This window comes from Hipposideros armiger, unplaced genomic scaffold (genome assembly GCF_001890085.2).
Source record: "Hipposideros armiger isolate ML-2016 unplaced genomic scaffold, ASM189008v1 scaffold_478, whole genome shotgun sequence".
NCBI classification, from domain to species: Eukaryota; Metazoa; Chordata; class Mammalia; order Chiroptera; family Hipposideridae; genus Hipposideros; species Hipposideros armiger.
Genome location: NW_017731828.1, coordinates 959,060 through 978,428, shown reverse-complemented (window position 1 = coordinate 978,428; position 19,369 = coordinate 959,060). Strand labels below are relative to the sequence as shown.

At 41.7% G+C, this 19,369-nt stretch overlaps 1 protein-coding gene across 4 annotated transcripts in view; it reads right to left on the bottom strand.

Annotated features, from left to right (window-relative positions):
• AGK (acylglycerol kinase) overlaps positions 1-19,369 on the bottom strand; it is a 91,597-nt gene that overhangs the window by 7,119 nt on the left and 65,109 nt on the right. For all 4 annotated transcript variants that reach the window (XM_019666801.1, XM_019666799.1, XM_019666800.1 and 1 more), the window contains exons 9-13: positions 13,400-13,469; positions 6,259-6,338; positions 2,898-2,955; positions 1,122-1,269; positions 569-666 (exon numbers count right to left, since the gene is read on the bottom strand). In XM_019666801.1, the coding sequence (XP_019522346.1) occupies positions 569-666; positions 1,122-1,269; positions 2,898-2,955; positions 6,259-6,338; positions 13,400-13,469 (454 nt within the window). The remainder of the gene's footprint in view (positions 1-568; positions 667-1,121; positions 1,270-2,897; positions 2,956-6,258; positions 6,339-13,399; positions 13,470-19,369) is intronic.

Genomic DNA, 19,369 nt, shown 5'->3' with positions numbered 1-19,369 from the left:
ATTTTCACACTGTCCAGGTCAATTCTGAACATCCTGCTTTGATCTGCATAAAACCTGATTATAGTAATTAGTCCACTGTTCAGGATAATTTTTCTATTGGCATTCTCATTAATATACACTATTAAGGAGTCAGTATTTATATGCATAAATACATATGTATATATAGTTTTTTCTCTTGGGGAATTAAATCTACATATGTAAGTCACAAAATAATATTTACTCAAATAAAAGTTCCACCATTTTTTATTCCCGTGAAGAATGAGAGCAGGCTAACTTTTCATTTCTAAAGGCCTTTAGCCTTCAGTTCTCTGGAGACAGAAAGCTCGGTGACCACCACTAAGCAATGCCCGGAAGTCGTGACCAAGCCCCTTAAGCTTTTAGGCCGCAACGTCACTCAGCTGGTTCTTCTCATTGCTATTACTCCAAAAGGCATGCCACACCCTTCTTCCCTGATCTCACCTCTCTAACCCACAGGGTAAAAATAAAATGCTGAATTAGTGGAAGAGCAGGCAGCCTTTGTCACTTTTCCCAGATGCCAAACGCTTTCCTAACAAACAAGCACACTCACCGTCAGGTCAAGCTGACCGTTTCGTGTGGTGATGGACAGCTCAATGGTGGACAGCTGCATGTCTCTCCAGACCTCCGGGCTCACCTCTTGGGAAAGGGCTGTGTGAATGCATGAGACACAGGTCAATTTCTTCATTAACATTTCGCAGCTCCACCACCAAGGGCTAGCTGCCCGCTGCTCAGCTCGGCCTCCCAGGCCCGTCGGCTGACTCCACCATCGTTTTCTTCATTTCATACCTCTTATTTATACACAGGATAAAGAGCCAGGCTCAGAATGGGGATCTCGATGCCAGAAACAGCCCTACCAACACAGCCAGAATAACAGAAAGGTCGGTGACAGGAAGAGGGAGGCGCCATTTGTCTCAAACGACACGGTGTTCTCATTCACGGGACAGTGTGCCTGCTGGTCTGGGCCCTGGTCAGGCACCCAGGAGGCTGAATGCAGTGATCCCTGAATGGCTTCCATCTGGGGAGGGCTGACGCTGATGTGGGGGTCTGTTTTAGGCAGTCCTGGACTGACCAGGGCTTTCAATCTCTGACCACATGCTGCTCACCGTCCTGCGGTCGCGCCCAGAATGCCGCGAGCCTCCGTAATATTCTCCTGTACAAAGAGGGCCGTGGAGGGGCCGCTTCCACTCCGCTGGGAGGCCTCTCCGTGGGTCCCGTGTATGAGATAGAGGCTTGGTGAGTCTGAGGCCACTCCTTTTAAAGTGAACAGAGAAGGACATTTGTCATACACACAATCCCAAACTCAGGGAGTTTCTCTATGCAAAGGTTAGTTTTCTGCCTATACCTGCTGGAAAGCTAACTAATCATCTCTCGCTGGATGGAATCTTCTCGAATTTGGAGCATGGACTTCTCAGGCCCCTTTCCCCATTCAAGTCCTGCCATGAACACCATGAGCTCTGACTGCGGCCTCCATTGCTCTTCTTAACAAAGCAGAGAGGAGATCAAAGGGGACTAACAACCACTGCTCGTCCTTATCCAAAAAATTCTCAATGCAAATGAGCACAGAACCATACCATGATAAATTTATCTTTGGTACACTGACGGTGACACAAGAAGTTGATGCAATTCGGTTGCATCAAATACCTTCTTCACTTCTGCAGCCACAGTCCAGGGGGGCCAGAATTGTTTCCCAGCCTCAAAACCCAGCCCCAGGCTCCTCACTCCTGGGTCATCACTCTCATACTCTAGATTTTATTTTCTGTCTTCTACTTCCTGGCACCCCAAGTCCAGTGTCATCCTCAGTCTCAGCTGTGTCCACAGGAATAATGAAAACAATGCCCTAGGGGCCGGCTGAGTGGCGTGTTGGGTAACAGCTGGCTTGAGACGCCAGAGGGCCCCGGTTCGGATCCCACATAGGAGGGCCAGTGACACTGCCCTCCACAGCTAAGATGCTGAACAACAGCTCAACCTGGAGCTGGGCTGCCATGAGTCACCGGCGACGGCATAGGCTGCAGCCCCTGCTGCAGTGGGTTGCCATGGGCTACCGTGTGTAGCCAGCAGCCAGCGTGAGTGGCCAGCAGCCGCAGTGAGCGGCCGTCCAGAAGCCGGCGACCAATCGGCCTCTCCGGGGAAGAGCACAATGATGGTGCCAACTTGGGCCAGTGAAGCAATGTCCTCCACAACTAGACTGAAGAACAAAAGGACAGCAACTTGTCTGTTCCCCTTCCCCCAATTCCCCAGCACTGTTCCCATCCCCCCAATTCCCCAATAAAAATCTTTAAAAAAATACATGTTGTTCAGCTTTTCTCTATGCCAACATTTTTCAGTTGGCAGCCTATAGCAGTGCTGCTACATACTGAAAAATGCCCAACAGAAATGCCCAATTTCTATCTGATGAGAAAATGTTCTGTATCTGGACCGTCCAGTACAGTAACCACTCCCCATATTTGCCTGGCCTGGTCTGAAACCTACTATATCATACATCAGCCTGTGTGATTAGATGTATGCTGATACAAATCTTCAGTCACTTCCAGAAACCCTTACAGACAGACCACCCTTACAAATAACTGATGAGATATTGGTCATTTTGTTCAAAGTTGGTCTAGCCAGATTGAGTGAAGGAATAGGCAAAGGGGAGTGGGACATTAAAGAGAAATTAATATGGGTTTGGTAATGGAGGGAATGAGTTGGTAGATGAGGGGTGATTGCTTATCAAGATAGGAATGCTTTCCGCATTTGTATATAAGTAAATATCCCCCATTGTAGTACTGGAGCATATCATATACATCTGTAGCAAGGAATTTCTGAAAAATCCAAATACATACATCACAGACCCAACAAAATAACACAGGGCAAATGTCTACATTGTAAATTGCATTTACCTTAAGAGTGCTGAAAAAGTGAGCTGCTTTGGTTTTGAGAGGCCCAAGATACCAGTACCTGCGAAAAGATCAAGATAATACTCTAATTAGAATATTAAAAGGACTATAGATGTGATAGATAGCATTCAAGACACACAATACATGAGAATTACACCTTTACTAGAGTGTCTGTTCTGGACGCTTGAGGATTATGGTTTAGCATAAAAGAGTATTACGTAAAATTTTAATCTGCATTTCAATGCCATGTCAAACAGTATGCAATTAGTTATACAGTGGCTAAATCCTTGCAATTTAGGAGGGATATATAATCAGAGTCTCCTTGAATCTCTAAATGCGTATCACTATAATATATACTTTCAACCAAAGAATATGGTTCGTATATATTCAAATAAGCTCTGAGAAGGATAAAGCGTCAATGACATGCAATGCTGGGGAACCTGATGTGTCACCCCTAAGCTAAATGACTGCGTCTTGTACACCAAGTTCTCTCAAACAAATTAAAATGTGTAAATAAACATAATTTCACATTACTCATGCAGTTTTAAAATGGCAAACGTAAAATCTGGGAGTGAAAAGGGTCTCCTTCAAATGGCTAAATATAAAAGGTGCTGAGGAGAGAAAGATGCCTGCTGGGAACTGCAAGTAGATTCCTCGGTTAAAACGTACCTGCCCATCTTACCATCCCATCTCAACTGCTCCCTGTTTGATTCTGATCAACATACTTTTATATAGTGCTCCCTAAGTGTATGGAGGAAACAGAAAAAATACATAGAGTATAAAATTCCGGCCTTCGAGGGCTTATAATTTGAGAAAATATGGCCCCAAAAAAGTGTGGACGGAAAAGGGGCCACATGTTAAATCTGATGAGCTCTGGAGACTGAAAATAGCCACACAGGATGGCATGAACATAAAAATTCCTAACACAGGTGGGCCATGGCGGGAAGTCACATCCTTGACCTGTAGCTTCCTTGACAAAGGTCAATCTTTACCTTAAACCTGTCTGTTGTCTTTTTGCATCTAGGATAACATACCCTTGCAGTATCAGAGTAATCTCTTTCCAGACCCCCAGGGGGCACAACCCACCACACCAGAGCAGGAAACCACAAAGTCCCTCATTGTTATCTTGTTCCCCAAATACTATCTCTATGTGCTGTAAAATGCTATTAATTATACTGTACCCACCAATGTAAAAGAAATACATGTCTCTCCAATTTACTTTTATCCAATCCCAGAGATCCCCCTCCCTCGCTTTGCTTTCTCCCACCCCCATAATCTACAACCAATGGATTTCATGTAACCCTCCTCCTTTGATTCTAATGTATAAAATAAATTGCAAAACGGCCATTTTCTGGAGCATTTTCTCAATCCGTTGAGACTTTGCTTCCCGTCAGTTGTCGTCAGTTTAGCTCAAATACAGTCCTCTAAGTTTTCTCTTAGGCTGGATGTTTTACATCAACAAAAGTAACAGCAAACAACCAATGACTATATATATATATATGTTATATATATATATATATATATAACATATATATAATATATAAATATAAATGTATACAATAGGGTATAAAATGATCACTGTTTAATTAATAAGGAGAGTCAAATAGGGATAAGAAATCATTAAGAGCCTCAGATCATTGGAGCAGCCATGCTTGTATAATGAATGGCACAAGAACAAGGTAAGGGCGTGGAATTTAGAAAGCTGCTTTGGAATTAGACACATGAAAGAGGGAAAGACATCATTCCAGGCCAGAAGAGTAGCAAAGATGCAGGCAACACTGAGAAGAAGTGCCAGAGCAAAGGCTTAAAAGGAAAGACGCATCGCTACGGGTGAGGACGGGTTACGCTGGGCCTTGAGCGCCAGCGTAAGAGGTTTAGACATAACCCAATGAGCATTATTACTCAGGTTCCTACTGTAATGCTACTAAGAGTTACATCATCTGATTTCTTTGTCAGTTTATGTAATAATTGGCTTCTTTTCCGGGACAGGAGACAGAAACACATCCCAACTGTGGCAGTTTATTTCTGAACTGTCTGCATTTCCCTTTGCCTCTACCAGTAGCAAACTTTGACACTATGCTTAAAGTCTTCTGATGACCACCTAGGAAATCATTTCTTGCATTTCTGTTGCTTCTTCTATAACACACAGAACAACTTGGTGGATAGTCCTAGTTGAGCTATTTAGATAACAACTGGAATTCTAAAATTCTTTGTTCCGAAATCAGCCAAAATATGGGCAAGTGTGTGAGATTAACTCCTAAAAGGGCTGACCTATGCTTATGCTTAATTGTGCTAAAATGTAACACATTTTAGAAAGCAACTGGTTCACACCAGGCTTCCCGGGAAAACTAAGCAATTCCTCTCGGTGGGCTGCTGGCATTATTTGACATTACACATCAAACACAAGGAAGGTAACTTGTGGAATCAAGATAATCGCGGCATACTTACAAATAAAAAGACATGAAATATTAAATAATACAGAGCGTAAAATAACACAGTAATAGCTCTCTTTTGACATTCCACTGTCAGGGACTTCATTAGCAGGCATAATAAAGTGAAGAAGTGAGAGAAATGTCTGTAAAATTGTGGCAGAGATGTCTATAAAGTGAAAGAGGGGTTTCTTGATAAAAGCTGTGTGTGAGATCAATCATAATTCACTTAACACTAACATTCTAGGCCTGTTTTTCAGAGAAGGTAAGAGACAACACCCAGCAGGTGTGACAGGTGTGAACGGTGCCTCACCGTGTCTCCCTCCTTCAGTCCCGCCTGGGGAAGCCATTTCTTACACTGCATCTCCACATCAAATACAACATGACACCCCGTCTTGCCAAGCCAAGGGTTTCATGTTACACAATGAATGCTCCAAAAATAAGTCCACTCCCATGAAACGCCAGCGAGGGCCCTCCCAACAGGCCTGTTTCTCCCATCTCACAGGACAGCCAGGCATCCATCCACCTTTTCTTTCTCTCACAGAGGCAGACTGCGGTCTCTCCCAATCTGCTAGGCCTTCAAAGAGAACACCTCTCAGGGAGTCTTCTGACCAGGGTGGTGACAGCACCGTGAGGCCGTGGCCCCAGTGGCGCCTTTCACTTGGTACCCAGCTAAGCAGGCTGCAGGGTGACAGGCAATCCAGGTCCCCTTAGGCCATCTTGAGTCTCAAATATAATAGTATATCTAAAAATAGAGGCGTACCCCTCTCTAGCCACCACCAAGCTTGCAGGGTGGGGGTGGGGTTGGACCGGAACTTGCCCCCGCCTTCTGCATAATATATAAACCTGTCTCTATTAGCCACACAGCCCCCAAACAGGTACAGATTCAAAGCACTTTCTCTGAATCATCACATATCAATAGAGCAATCCTTTACTTGCTAACTCTGACGCCAGCATCTCGGAAGGATCCCCATCGAAGGCCAGTCATTGCAAACACAGGTTGTTCCTTTTCACCCTGGAAGTGAAATACAGTTCATTTGAATTAATGATGACAATAACTTGGAAGTCTCCACAGGTAAGGACCCAGCAAATGATCATGGCCTACTTTTCATCAGACCAAATTCTAAAAGGATGCTCGAAATTTAAGAAATGAACTCTATGAGTGTTCAGTGAAAGTACTTGAATAAACCGTACTCTAAATGGAACTAATTTGTATATATTAGGCCTCATGCATCTGCTGGGAAGGGAACACAGTATCATACTTCAGACTGTAAATGAAGGAGTACCTAACTATGCTGGTTCTAGCACCAGTTAGTAGTCAGATCAGCCAGAATGTCTTCTCTCATGTATTTGTCCCAGGCAACAATAATTGAAGCCTGTCTTCTCTTCAGAAGGCCAAGGCCTCTCAAGTATTGGAATCCTGGTATTCTAGAATGTTTCACCCGAATACCTGAAGACACAGTCAGGTATTGGTCGTAACAAGTCAGAATAAAAGTGATTTGGATTTAGGCCACTGCTTTCTGGTGAAATATTGCACAGACATATTACAATCAGTGAGTTTCTAATGGGTGCGATAAGCAATGCATAGAAAACATACACAGTACAGCCACCGCCCCTAAGTGTTGATGCTCTGTGATGGACTTCCCTTAAAGTATAAATAATATAATACCAGGATTCTAAAAGGGGCTTTTCCCGTAGCTCAGAATTGCAGTGAAAGCACAAGAGTACCCCACATTCTAAAGAGCTGCCAAACGCTAGATACGACTCCACAGATTTTGCTAAATGGTGCAGACCCAGCTCAATTTCCAGCACTATGAAGTTAGGAGCTGGAGGAGGACCCCGGGCTCTGAAAGCTGCCAGCTTGGAGAAAGCCTGCTGAGTCTTCTCAGGGGACAACTGCTTCCCCTCAACTCCACTTCAATCCCGCTTTCACTGCCGTTCCCACTACACCCTAACCAAGGTGGGGGTTTCTAGGAGAATCACACACAAACAGGGGCAGCCTACACGGAAAAGTCATAGCCTCTCATTCTTTGGTTGTGTCTGCTCAGGCAGCAGGTTTGCTTTTCTGTTTCCTGTACCTGCATTAATAAGGCAATGGGAACTAGAGGGGGCGGGGTGTGTGTGTGTGTGGGGTGTGGGGGAGGCACGGTTGGAGCTAAGAGGAGATGGGAGGCAGTCAGGCCTGTCACAGCAGGAAGCCAGTCTCCTGGGGCCAAGAGGATGCTGTGGGAGACAGCAGGGCTTTGAGTCATCCTGATTTATTCAGCTCATCACTCACTCATTTTCTTCATAGCATTTCCATTACCAAATGCATATTATATATTAGGGACTAGTGATAAGAAAACGTCCGCCCTCAGAGAGCTCAAGGTGCCACGGGGGGTATATAGACACAGACAATAACAATACAGTGCAGTAAGTTCAAATAGTAGAGGTTTGTAGCAAGTATTACGAGACTGCAGAGCAGGTGCGACTGCTTAATGGGTGTGGGGGGAGCAAGGGAGATAGGTGGTCAGGGCAAATACACACACATTTAAAGCAAATGCAAGGGTAAAGAACAAGGTCCCGAGATTGGGGGAGGCTGGGGAGAAGCGTGGAGAGAAAAGAAACGAAAGGAAGGGCATTCTAGCTGAAGGGAGAGAAATGATATTGTGTGAGTTTGCTGTGTCTGCAGGAACATTCCCCAAATGGTCCACAGGACGGGAATAAGTGTTAACTATAATCAGAATGATGGTGATGATGATGACAGAAGAGTCCACGGTGAAATAAGTTGGGAAATAGCAAACTTACTTGGTTTGAAACAGGTTATGTTTATGGCAGCTCCTCAGAGCCTTTAATATGCTAACACACGTTATGAATTTCCCGAAGGGGAAACCAATGCAGTCTTCCTGAGCTGCTAACTGTGTGACTCCTCTCTGGGGGGACTCTGGGCGTACCTAATACTCTGTGGGAAATGCCGTTCTAAGGCACGTAGCGGGGGCGTGAAGTGCTGAGATAATATTCAAGGCTTCCTGACTGGTGCTCAAGACTGTTCTTTCTTCATCTAGGGGGAAGGGTTTTAGAAATACTGTTAAGATGAACTGAAAAGCCTTGTAACCTCAAGGTTCCAGTGATTGGGGGGTGGCGATGGCTCTGGAGGATAGGAAATGAGTGTGAAAAGATCTAGCGAGGTCCAGCTAGCAGCCAGATGGGCATAGAGCCCTCAGGATTCAGAAGAGGCTTGAGGGTCAGTGATGGGGAGACTGGTCTCTATTGGGGTCACACGAGCATAGGAAAAATAAGCAAGATGGACAGAGGAGAAACCAATGGACAAAGTACCACTGCATCTAAGATACTGTGGGATCTCAACTGGATGAAGGTCTGGGCGGTAGTCAGATTATGAGACGGCTAGGTCAGCAAACAAAATCAGAAACAAAAGGACACACAGCCAGATATACAGAGCACAGGAGAGAGGCTGCCCAGGTCAGAGGCTCTCTGGAAAGAGGAAATCCCTGAGAGAAAGTGGACTAGTGGTTTGCAAAAATAACTGGGAGAGCTGGCTGGAATAAAAGCTCAAGGAACAGAGAAAAGAAAATCATTCCTGTCAACTAGATAGGTTCTTAATCCAGGAATTTTAGGGATTCTAGATGATGAGAAAGAAACAAAAGAGAAGGAGCTCTGAAGTTCGGAAGCAGCTCTCAGCATCATCTGAAGAGAATGATCAGAGCCGGGGTTTTAACAGAAGGAAGCCATTTACCCAGCCAGGAATGAAAGATGGGGGAGGGGAGGGATTCTACCTCCTCACCACCTCCTTGTACTCAATGGTTCTGGGTCAGCAGGGTCTAAAAAATCTGACGAAAAGAGTAAACAGAACGAACAAGAAAGAATTCCAGAAATCTTCCCAGTAGTTAAAATACTGGGCATTACAGAATATCTATACAGGAAAAACGCTCTTTAAAATTCATGGGGAAGCGCCAAGCATGACACCACCTGGACAAGCAGTGAAGTGGAGAAACCAAGGCCCCTAGGACAGAAAGTCTAGATTCTACTTCTGTCCCCAGCAAAATTAGTCATAGGACCAGATGACTTTTTTGAATCCGTCAAATAAGATACTCATGCACGTCTTGCCTTCCTCACTGAGTTGGAGATCCAAATGAGATGGGAATGCACACTGAACAAAGTAAAAGTTAAATTATAGCTTGCAAGCGTTATTATAGCTTCCAAGTACTACTACTTTTTTTTAATCTCTAAAGAATCTTCAGTTGCATGTTTAATTGGGTTTGGGTTTGTTTGTTAGAAGAAGAGGAATCTAGTTATCAGCCTTCGGCGACACGCGATGCTTCCCCCATATTCTAAAAGCACTTTCCAGAAGGAAGGAAAAAAGGAGATAATTCCAGCTTAGCTGGGTGCCTCGGAAACCACACTACAGGCTGCTGTGTTACATTTTCTAGGAATTGATTGTAAAAGTTTTCTGCTTCCTGGGCTGTGGCATCAATATACGGAGCCTGTGGTAAATTTGATACTGGTTTCATCAATTCATCAAGTCAGTCTATTTAAGAGAAAAACATCAAGGAGACAGGTGATGTTCAACGATAAGCAGTCAAGAATTTCTAGCTAATTCCTCGTTACTCAGGAATGTATTACTCCTCACACATAAATAAGAAGAGTACATCATTTAGTTATTGAGAAATATAACCCGATTCACCTCCTTTGGTCATAACACTATTTTAAAATAATATCTTCATGGATGTTGATCTGTAGTAACTTTGCTAGGCTGGAATTTTTCAGCACAGCCCTTCTATTTTGTGAGAACAATTTAGCTTTATTATACGCCAAAGAATCAATGGCAACTTAAATCACTTTTATGATGACCAATGAGGTCACAGTGGAGTCCAGACATCACTGCAGAAAGAACAAAGGAAAATAAAAGGGAAAGAGGCTGGAAGCTCATGGGTTCACCAAACAGGCTTACAGCCAATGCTCTATCACTAGCAGTGACATTTTAGGACTGGAACCATGACACGGTGTAACCGTTCTTTCACAGACATCAAGAAACCTGAATGAATATAAAATGTTCATAGCCTGTGGAGGACGGCCTGATGTAGCTGGTACATTTTAAGAGTAGATCTGAGTAAAGTCACAGGGCTGGCTGTTTCATAGGATTGCTTGGCTTGATGGCTCCCTCAGCCTTCTTAGAATCTGCCCTCTTTTTAGGGTGGGGGAGGCTGATGAAGAGCAAGGAATAGCTACTTAACTACTGGCCAGTGAGAATCTCTTTTTTCTAGGAATAAAATTCTTTTTAAAGAGAGGATTCTAATCAAGAATCAGGAATGTCTACCAGGTCTTCTTCCCTCCAAAATTTTTATTTTGGAAAAATGTCAACAACCAATATAATTTATAAATGTACAATGAACATCTCCCCATATTACCTTTATCTGGAGTGTGTGTACGTTTTGCAATATTGTTAAATCATTTGCAAACAAATTGCAGGCTTCAAGACCCATCACCTCTAAATATTTCAGCATGCATCTCCTAAGAACAAGGACATACGCAGACATAACCATAACACCACGGTCACTCTTAGGAAATCTAACATTGAAGTATTGGGTTGTCAGAAAAGTCATGACTTATTTTTCTATGCTTTTCATTGCAAAAAAGCGTCATGACTTTTCCGACAACCCAATAAATCTAATATACAGTCCGTAGTAAGATATCTCATTGCTTCAAAACTATCTTTTATGGTTGTCACTGTTTTACATTTTTCCAATCCAGGACCTCGTACTGGATTTAATTATGATTTTTTTTCTTTTCTTTTTTTTTTAGTTTCTCTTAATCTTGAACCGTCTCTCTACTTTTGTTTGGATTTCATGATATTGACCTTTTGAAAGAGGCCAGACCAACTTTTGTTTTTTGACTTCCCCACAATTGGGATCTGATTGTTTTCTTGTTAGTAGATTCAGTTAGATTCAGGCTAGTTAACTTTTCGGGCAGGAAATTACATAGGTGATGCTGTATCCTTCTCAGCAGGAAGCAGGTCATGCCCAATCCCATTACTGGTGATGCGAAGTTTCGTCATTTGGTTAAGGTGGTGTGCGCTAGATTTCTCTACTGTAAAGGTGTCTTTTCCCTTTGTAACGATCAAGTAATCTGTGATATTGTGTGGATATTTGTTTTCTTACAACCTTTTAACTGATGGTTTTAGCACCCATTAATGATCTCTACCAGTGATTTCACTGGCGATTACAAAAGGGTAATCTCTAGCTCTGTCATTCCTTCTCCATTTAGAAGCTGGCAATTCTTCTGCAATATCCCTGTGGATTCATGGGTCCTTCATTTTTATTTAATGTATTATGTAATCCTTTATCATCATTATTCTTTTTGATGTTCAAACGGTCCCCAAATTGTCCAAGAGGACACCAGAGGCTGGCTCCTATGTCTTTCTGTGCTGTCTCCATCAGCTGAGTGCTTCCTTGCCCTGTTTCTTGCCCTGCCTCTGAAAGCCATCCTTTCAGAGTCCTGGTAACTTGCAGGAGAGAATGGTTTTTAGAGATCCAAGTCTGGGTGCCAGGTATGCTCACTGCTATTAGGTGTTACTGCTTCTAAGCCCTGTCAGTGGCATAGCCAGCAAATGCCGGGGGTGCCAAAAAAATGTACACATTTTTCGAAGTTGAATTGAATTACGGTAGCAATGTGTAGTATGACATTTGCTAGTATGACATTTGCTCAAAAGATGGCATTAATCAAATGAATGCTAGCGTCATTCATTGTATTAAAATTTTAATACACTTTTTTTTCTTAAAATGTGTGTACATTTTTTTGGCACCCTCTGTATATTTCTAAAACAATTCATGAGTTCATCTACAAATTGATAAGAAAGCGTTAGACAACCCAATAGAAAAATTGGAAGTTCTGCTCCCATGTGGTATATAGGCAGCTACAAAGAACAGCATTCCCATTCTGAAAGGGAGAAAAAGCCAGATAATCTACAGTCATGTTTTTTCTAATGCCCATCAGAGGGCTAAGATTGTAAGACAACCAAGTAACCTGAATTCCAAAGAAAGACAAGCCCCTGCAAAGGCAAGATAGGACGTGAGAAATATTTCACTTTTGGCAGAACATGGGACAAAGAGGAAGCCACCATGCAAACAGATAAGATGAAATCAGGCACTGTCCTAAGTGCTTTATATTCATCAGCTCTTTTCATACTCAAACAACCATACCAGGCAGAGACATTGCTTGAGGCCCAAAGGTAACCAATAGAGGAACTAAAAATAGTGATACAATGATATTAAGAGATAAGAGAGGAATTCTTACACATAACAAGGAGGTCAAGAGATAAGGGCTAAACTGATAAATCAAAAAACTACTATCATGGACTTAATGCTGCTGAACTGTATGCTTAAAAATGGTTATGGGGCCGGCCGAGTGGCGCGATGGTTAAGAACTGGCTTGGGACGCCAGAGGGCCCCGGTTTGGATCCCACATATGAGGGCCAGTCACACTGCCCTCCACAGCTAAGATGTTGAACAACAGCTCAACCTGGAGCTGGACTGCTGTGAGTCGCCGGCGACGGCATAGGCTGCAGCCCCTCTGGCATTGGGTTGCCATGGACTACTGTATGTAGCCAGCAGCCAGCGTGAGCGGCCAGCAGCCTCAGTGAGCGGCCATCCAGAAGCCTGCGACTGATCTGCCTCGCCCGGGAAGAGCGCCATGATGGTGCCAACTTGGGCCAGTGAAGCAACGTCCTCCACAACTAGACTGAAGAACAAAACGACAGCAACTTGTCTGTTCCCCTTCCCCCAATTCCCCAGCACTGTTCCCATCCCCCCAATTCCCCAATAAAAAATCTTAAAAAAAAAAAATGGTTATGATGGTAAATTTTATGTTATGTATTTTTTAACACAATTTTAAAAAGTAGCATCCTAAGCATATTTGTTTGTGATAATAACTAGAATAAACAGATAAAATTCTTTTTCTCTGGGGAGTTACAGGAAAAGGTAAGAGGGACTGTTGTTTTCATTATCTCATTTGAACTGTTATGTTTTGTCTTTATGTGCATTACTTTGTTAATTTTTTCAAACTCTAGAGAAAATACTTTACCTTGATCTGCAAGACATCAAGTGGAACTGTCTCTCCTTTCACAATGGCAAGTGTAGCATCTGTAATGTGTCTAAAAGATAACAAGAGGCAAATGATCACGCTGTGAAAAATAAGCACTGCCACCCCCCCCACACACACACACACACACACTCCTGCCCAGAGTACTATTAATAGTAGTTGGGGGCGGGCCGAGTGGCTCAGTTGGTTAAGAGTTAGTTTAAGAGTGCAAGCAACAGGGCCACCAGTTCGATTCCCACATGGGCCAGTGAGCTGCGCCCAAGCTGAGCTGCCAACAGGTGGCAGGATGGCTCAGCTGGTGAGAGCACGTGCTCCTAACAAGACGGCCTGTTTGATGGTCAGCTATGCCCACCTGCAACTAAAAGACTGAACTCAGCACCTTAAGCTGAGCTGCCACCTGGATGGCTCAGTGGATAGAGCATGTGCTCTTAACAACAAGGCTGCTGGTTTGACACCCACATGGGATGGTGGCTACACCCACCCGCAACTAAGATTGTAACACAGCACCTTGAGCTTAGAGGCCACGAGCTGCCGACGGGCGGCCAGATGGTAACTGGCGCCCTCCACAACTAAGATTGAAGAACAACTTGGTGGTCCCCCACCCCCAATTAAAAAAAAATAGTAGTTGGGTCAGAAAAAAAAGATACAGCCTTCAAATTCTCCGAGAAAGTAGAACAAAGGCGTATAAAAGAATCATTGATACAAATGTAGTGGAAGGTTCTGATACGGATTCAAAGAGAAAGCTATGGCAAAGAGAAGTTTATACAAGGCACCCATCATTTACCTACTTAACATTTATTGAGTCTCTACATTGTGCCTAACTCTTATCACTGGAAAATATGATACTACTTAAATAAATAACAATAGACAACATGTTTCATTCATTTTAAGAAATTCAAACACTTCACAAAACAATATATCTTATTACTCTAACAACACAAAGGGAAACTAAAGGACAGGATTTGGTGGAGTTAGTAAAATATAATCCAGAACCCAAGACATACTTTTCTCATTTTCCAAGGTTACTAGGATGTTCTTCTAAATTTTAATTGCTGATTCTTTTGTTCAAAGACACAATACTGTTCCCACCTACATTCTGAGAATCAGCTGAAAAGACTACAGGTTAAAAAAGGTGTGTACTATCGACATCCATTCAGGGCATGTGAAACTATGCCAGGCTTAGAAACAGCTCTAGGGTTCATACTCTATTAGACCTTAGATCAGACACACATTAATACACAACAGATAGTCCGCAAAAGAAACAGTAAATCAACAAGTGGCCAGACAATATGATATTTGCCCTGGGAGCAGAAGGAACGAGTAAACCCACATCAAACATTCTCCTTGCCCAGCCTGTCCACCTCTCCACCCCTTCCACTCACCATCTCTTTGCATTCCTGGCTATTCCCATCCTTCAGATAGTGGCTGAAATATCACCATCTGCCCTAACCAGACTACATGTCCTTCCCTATACTTCTCCAGGACAGAAAAATATTTATCATATTCAGCTTTGAGTTTCTGCAAAAATACTCTAGGTGATAGTGTGTACTTCCATCAGCAGGTACCTAAAACCTGGTTGTCTCTCTTTTTGTGATGACAGAAAACAACGATAATCATTGGCTGGATTTATTAAGAGTTTCAAAATGGTGACCTTTTAATTCTATGGTTCCTTCTAACTTAACTGGTGCACAAAGAGAAACTTCTCAACAATCTGGGTTCCCTGAAATATAGGTTATATGAGAAAAACAGCATAAATACTGGATTTTTTTTTTTTACTTGACCAATTTGCAAGATAAGTTGATTCCCTACTGTCCTCTAAAAGTGGCCAATGAATGTTTCCTTTTTATTTAGTATCATTATGAACTCATAGATTTTAAAAATATTTGATATGTTTCACTACATAACAGTTATTATTAGTCTTACTGATACTCAAATTGCCCTAAATGAACTCCAATGGTGGGGTTCCGGGTCAGTAGATAACTAGAATGAACGATGAGAAAGAATAGCCACAGAAGGTCCATGTCAGTGTGAACCAAATGGAGGAGAAACTAACAGCTCTTCCCTACCGCTGACATACGCAAGTAGAATTATCTAAGTTTAAAATGACTAGTTTAATGTTTTAACTTTTCTAAGGTCAGATTTACTGACATACAATTTATACACAGTAAAACTCACGCTTTTAGGTATCCTGTTCTACAGTTTTGACAAATGCCTTCAGTCATGTAACCATCAACACGACAAAGATTTACATTTCCAACATCCCAGGAAGCTCCTTCGTGGCCCTTTGTAGCCAATCCACTCCCCCAACATCTGCTCTTGGCAACTAGCATGTTTTCTGTACCTACAGTTTTGCCTTTTCCAGAATGTCACATAAATTGAGTTTAAAAGTATGAAGTCTTTCCATTTCAGTTTTTTAAAATACTTAACATTACTCAGAGATTCACTCATGTTGCTGGATGCATCGATAGATTCATTTTTACGTTGAGGACTATTCCACTGCATACACGTACCACAATTTGTTTATCCATTCACGGTGGATGGGCACTGGCACTGTTCCCAGTGTTTGGCAGTCACACATAAGCTACTATAAACATTCAAGGGTAGGTTTTTGTATGGACATCTGCCTTTACTTCTTTTGGGTAAATACCTAGAAGTGCGATTATTGCTCATAAATTCAATTTTATAAGAAACTGCCAAACCGTTTTCCGTAGTGGCTATAGCATTCTGCATTCCCACCACCAATATGAGAGTTTCAGTTGCTCCACATATTTGTCAGCACTTGATGATGTCAGGTTTTTGTTTGGTTTAAGCCATTTTGATCGATGCATACTGGCACCTCATAGTGGATTGAAATTGCATTTCCCTAATGACTAATAATGAAATGTTTTTCACAGGCTTATTTGCCATCCATGTCTCTTCTTTGGTGAAATGTCTGTTCAAATGCTTTGCCTTTCTATTAGGCTGCTTGTTTTCTTATTATTGAGTTGTGAGAGCTCTTTGTATATTCTGGATATTGGTCTTTTATCAGTTATGTGCCTTGCAAATATTTTCTCCCAGTCTGTGGCTTGCCTTCATTTTCTTTACAGTGCTTTTTGAAGAATAATGTTTTACAATTTGCTGAGGTCCAAATTACCATTTATTTTATTTTATTTTATGGTTTTTGCTTTTTGTATCCTAAGAAATTACTGCCTAACCCAAGGTCACAAAGATTTTCCTCTAAAATCTTTACATTTTTACGTCTTACATATAGTCTATGATCCATTTTGTGTTATTTTTGTATGCAGTATGAGGTATGAGTTGTGGTTTATTTTCTTACATGTTGTCATCTAACTGTTCTAGCACCGTTTATTGAAAAAAATTGTCCTTTCTACATTGAATTGTGTTGGGGTCTTTGTCCAAAAATCAAGCATCCATACATGTGTGGGTGCAATTCTGGAAACTTTCTTCTACTGAACTATGTGTCTCTTCTATTACCAACACTGTGCTGTCTTGATTACTATAGCTTTAGAGTAAGTCTTAGAATTGGATAGGGGAAGTCCTCAAAAGTTTGTTATTCTTTTGTAAAGCTATTCTGGCTACTCCAGTCCTTTATATTTCCATATAAATTTTAGAATCTCCTTGTCAATTTCTACAAAAAGTCTTCTGGAACTCTATCAGGATTGTGTTAAATACTTATAGATCGATTTGGAGAGAGACCTGACATCTAAATATTGAGCCTTGAAACTCATGAACACAGATATCTCTCCATTTATTTAGGTCTCAATTTCTCTCTTCAAGGTTCTGTAGTTTTCAGCATATAAACCTTACACATATTTTGTTAGATTTATCCTTAAGCGTTTCATGTTTTCCTAAAGTTTAGCAATGTTAGTATCCTATTGCCTTTATTGTTATATAGCTACATTTTAGAAAAATACATACAGTAATTATTATAGTAGTAAAAGATTTATTGTGTCTGGTGTTTAAGTACAGCTACAAGACAGGAGTCATTTAGAAATTAATTTCCATGCAAAAAAGGGTATATTCCTAATGTGGCCCCTCCTAGCCTCTTCTGCTCAGTATAGTTCTCATTAATAATGTGAATTTGGTAGGAAAAGTCACATTTCCATGGTAGTTGACTGGAATACCTATAAGATATATTTTTTTAATACTTTTTTAGGTGAAACCGCAACAGAATAGAGGGTTATCTTTTTTATTTATGCTTGCTTTAATTATAGAATCTGGAATCAGTGATTATATAGTCATCCTATTTGCTATTTGCTATTTTCTGTCCTAAATAAATTTTCAATAAATATGCACGAAGTCTTCAACATGTGGGGTGGTTTTCTAAGTAAGCATAATTACATGTTTATCTAACTAGTCCTTATTTTGGCTCTTTAACAATCCTCTGAAATAAGTACTATTATTGTGCATTTGATACATACAGGTGAGGAAACTGAGGCTCAGAGAGATTAAATAAAATTCCCAAGATCACAGAGCAGGCATGGGGGTGAAATGAATCTGACTTCAGCTCTAACTCCAAAGATGTGCTCTCCTCACCGTGGGAGGCTGCTTTGAACGGACCACATGGATGATTAGGGATTCCCAAAGGACAGCCTCACTTCTGGTACCTGAGAGCTCTACAGTCCTCCCCATCCATGTAATCAGGCTTAAAGTGTCAACGTCTAAGTCAGGAATCTATCCATGTGAATCAGTGTGTTGCTAACAAAGGCAGGTACCGCTTAAGATAGTCTAAAACTCCAAAAATATGCACGTTAACTCAAATGTTCAGATCGCATTCTAGGTTCTTTAGTAAGCAAGCTGGAACATTAAGAAACAGCCTATTTGACTTTCTCATATTTCTCTATCAAAACGTCTTTATTCCACTTTTTCCTTCCAATACAGATGCTATCTGGAAAGTAGGTAGCAGTTTAGAAAGAGAGATTCAATTCAAGAGAAAGCAAGAAGCATGATCACAAGTTTAGACGAATCTGATATGATTATGTTATTTCTGAAGGAAAGTAGTAGGAGGAATCCCAAAGCACTGGACTTACCCTGAGCAGTAGCTAGCACGTTGAGAGGTTTAGTAAGTGCTTTTGAGAGACTGACTTATAAACAAACGTTGGAACTGGAAAAGCCTTTCTCTATTAATTTTTTTCAAAATTGCTTGGCAGAAGACAGCTAAAATACAACCTTAAGTTTACCATTCTCCAGCAATGATTGCAAGTTCTAAACGCGGAAGCACCATAGCACGGAACAGCTATGTTTTATGATTATTTACCTGCAACATCCCAAATTCGAGATTCCTTTTTCTTCCACGCTAATTGTGGTACAACAAATCTTGACAGCAGTGCAAAAAAGCAAAGCCTTGTTCTTTCCAATAGCCCCAGGCATCTGCCATGTTAAGAGGTCTACAAAATTCTGAACCTGGAACAGACTGGCTTAATTACCTAAGAGCCCTGGGGCATGCTTATAAATTAACTTTTATAAATCTTTTAAATTAGAAATAGAAACACCACTACCACTAGCTAAACTACAGGGAACAATCAGCGCCCCGGAAACCTGAAGGCTATCTACAACCTTGGGGTTCGTACACTGCGTGTAGTCTGGCTTTTGGACAGGCCAGGGGTTCTCCAAGGAGCATGGTATACCTCTGAATCACTGACATACTTGGGAAAGTTGGCGAGCAGTTCAAATAATCTATATTGACACAAAAGGAAAGCCTAGCTCTCTAAAATGACCAAGACCCACACCAGAGAGGATTTATCTCGGATAAGCCAAACTGTTTGAGTAATTCATTGTTTGTCATATCTATTGCTTCTCAGAAATCTAAACGGGGAATTTAACAGTATGGCCAACTGAAATGTCACTTTGGGCTTCAGGATAATTGGTAAAGAGCTGAATAGTCCCCAATAGATTAGGGCTTGAAGCATGAGAAACATTTTAACGGAGGCCTGACGTACATCTACATTTACA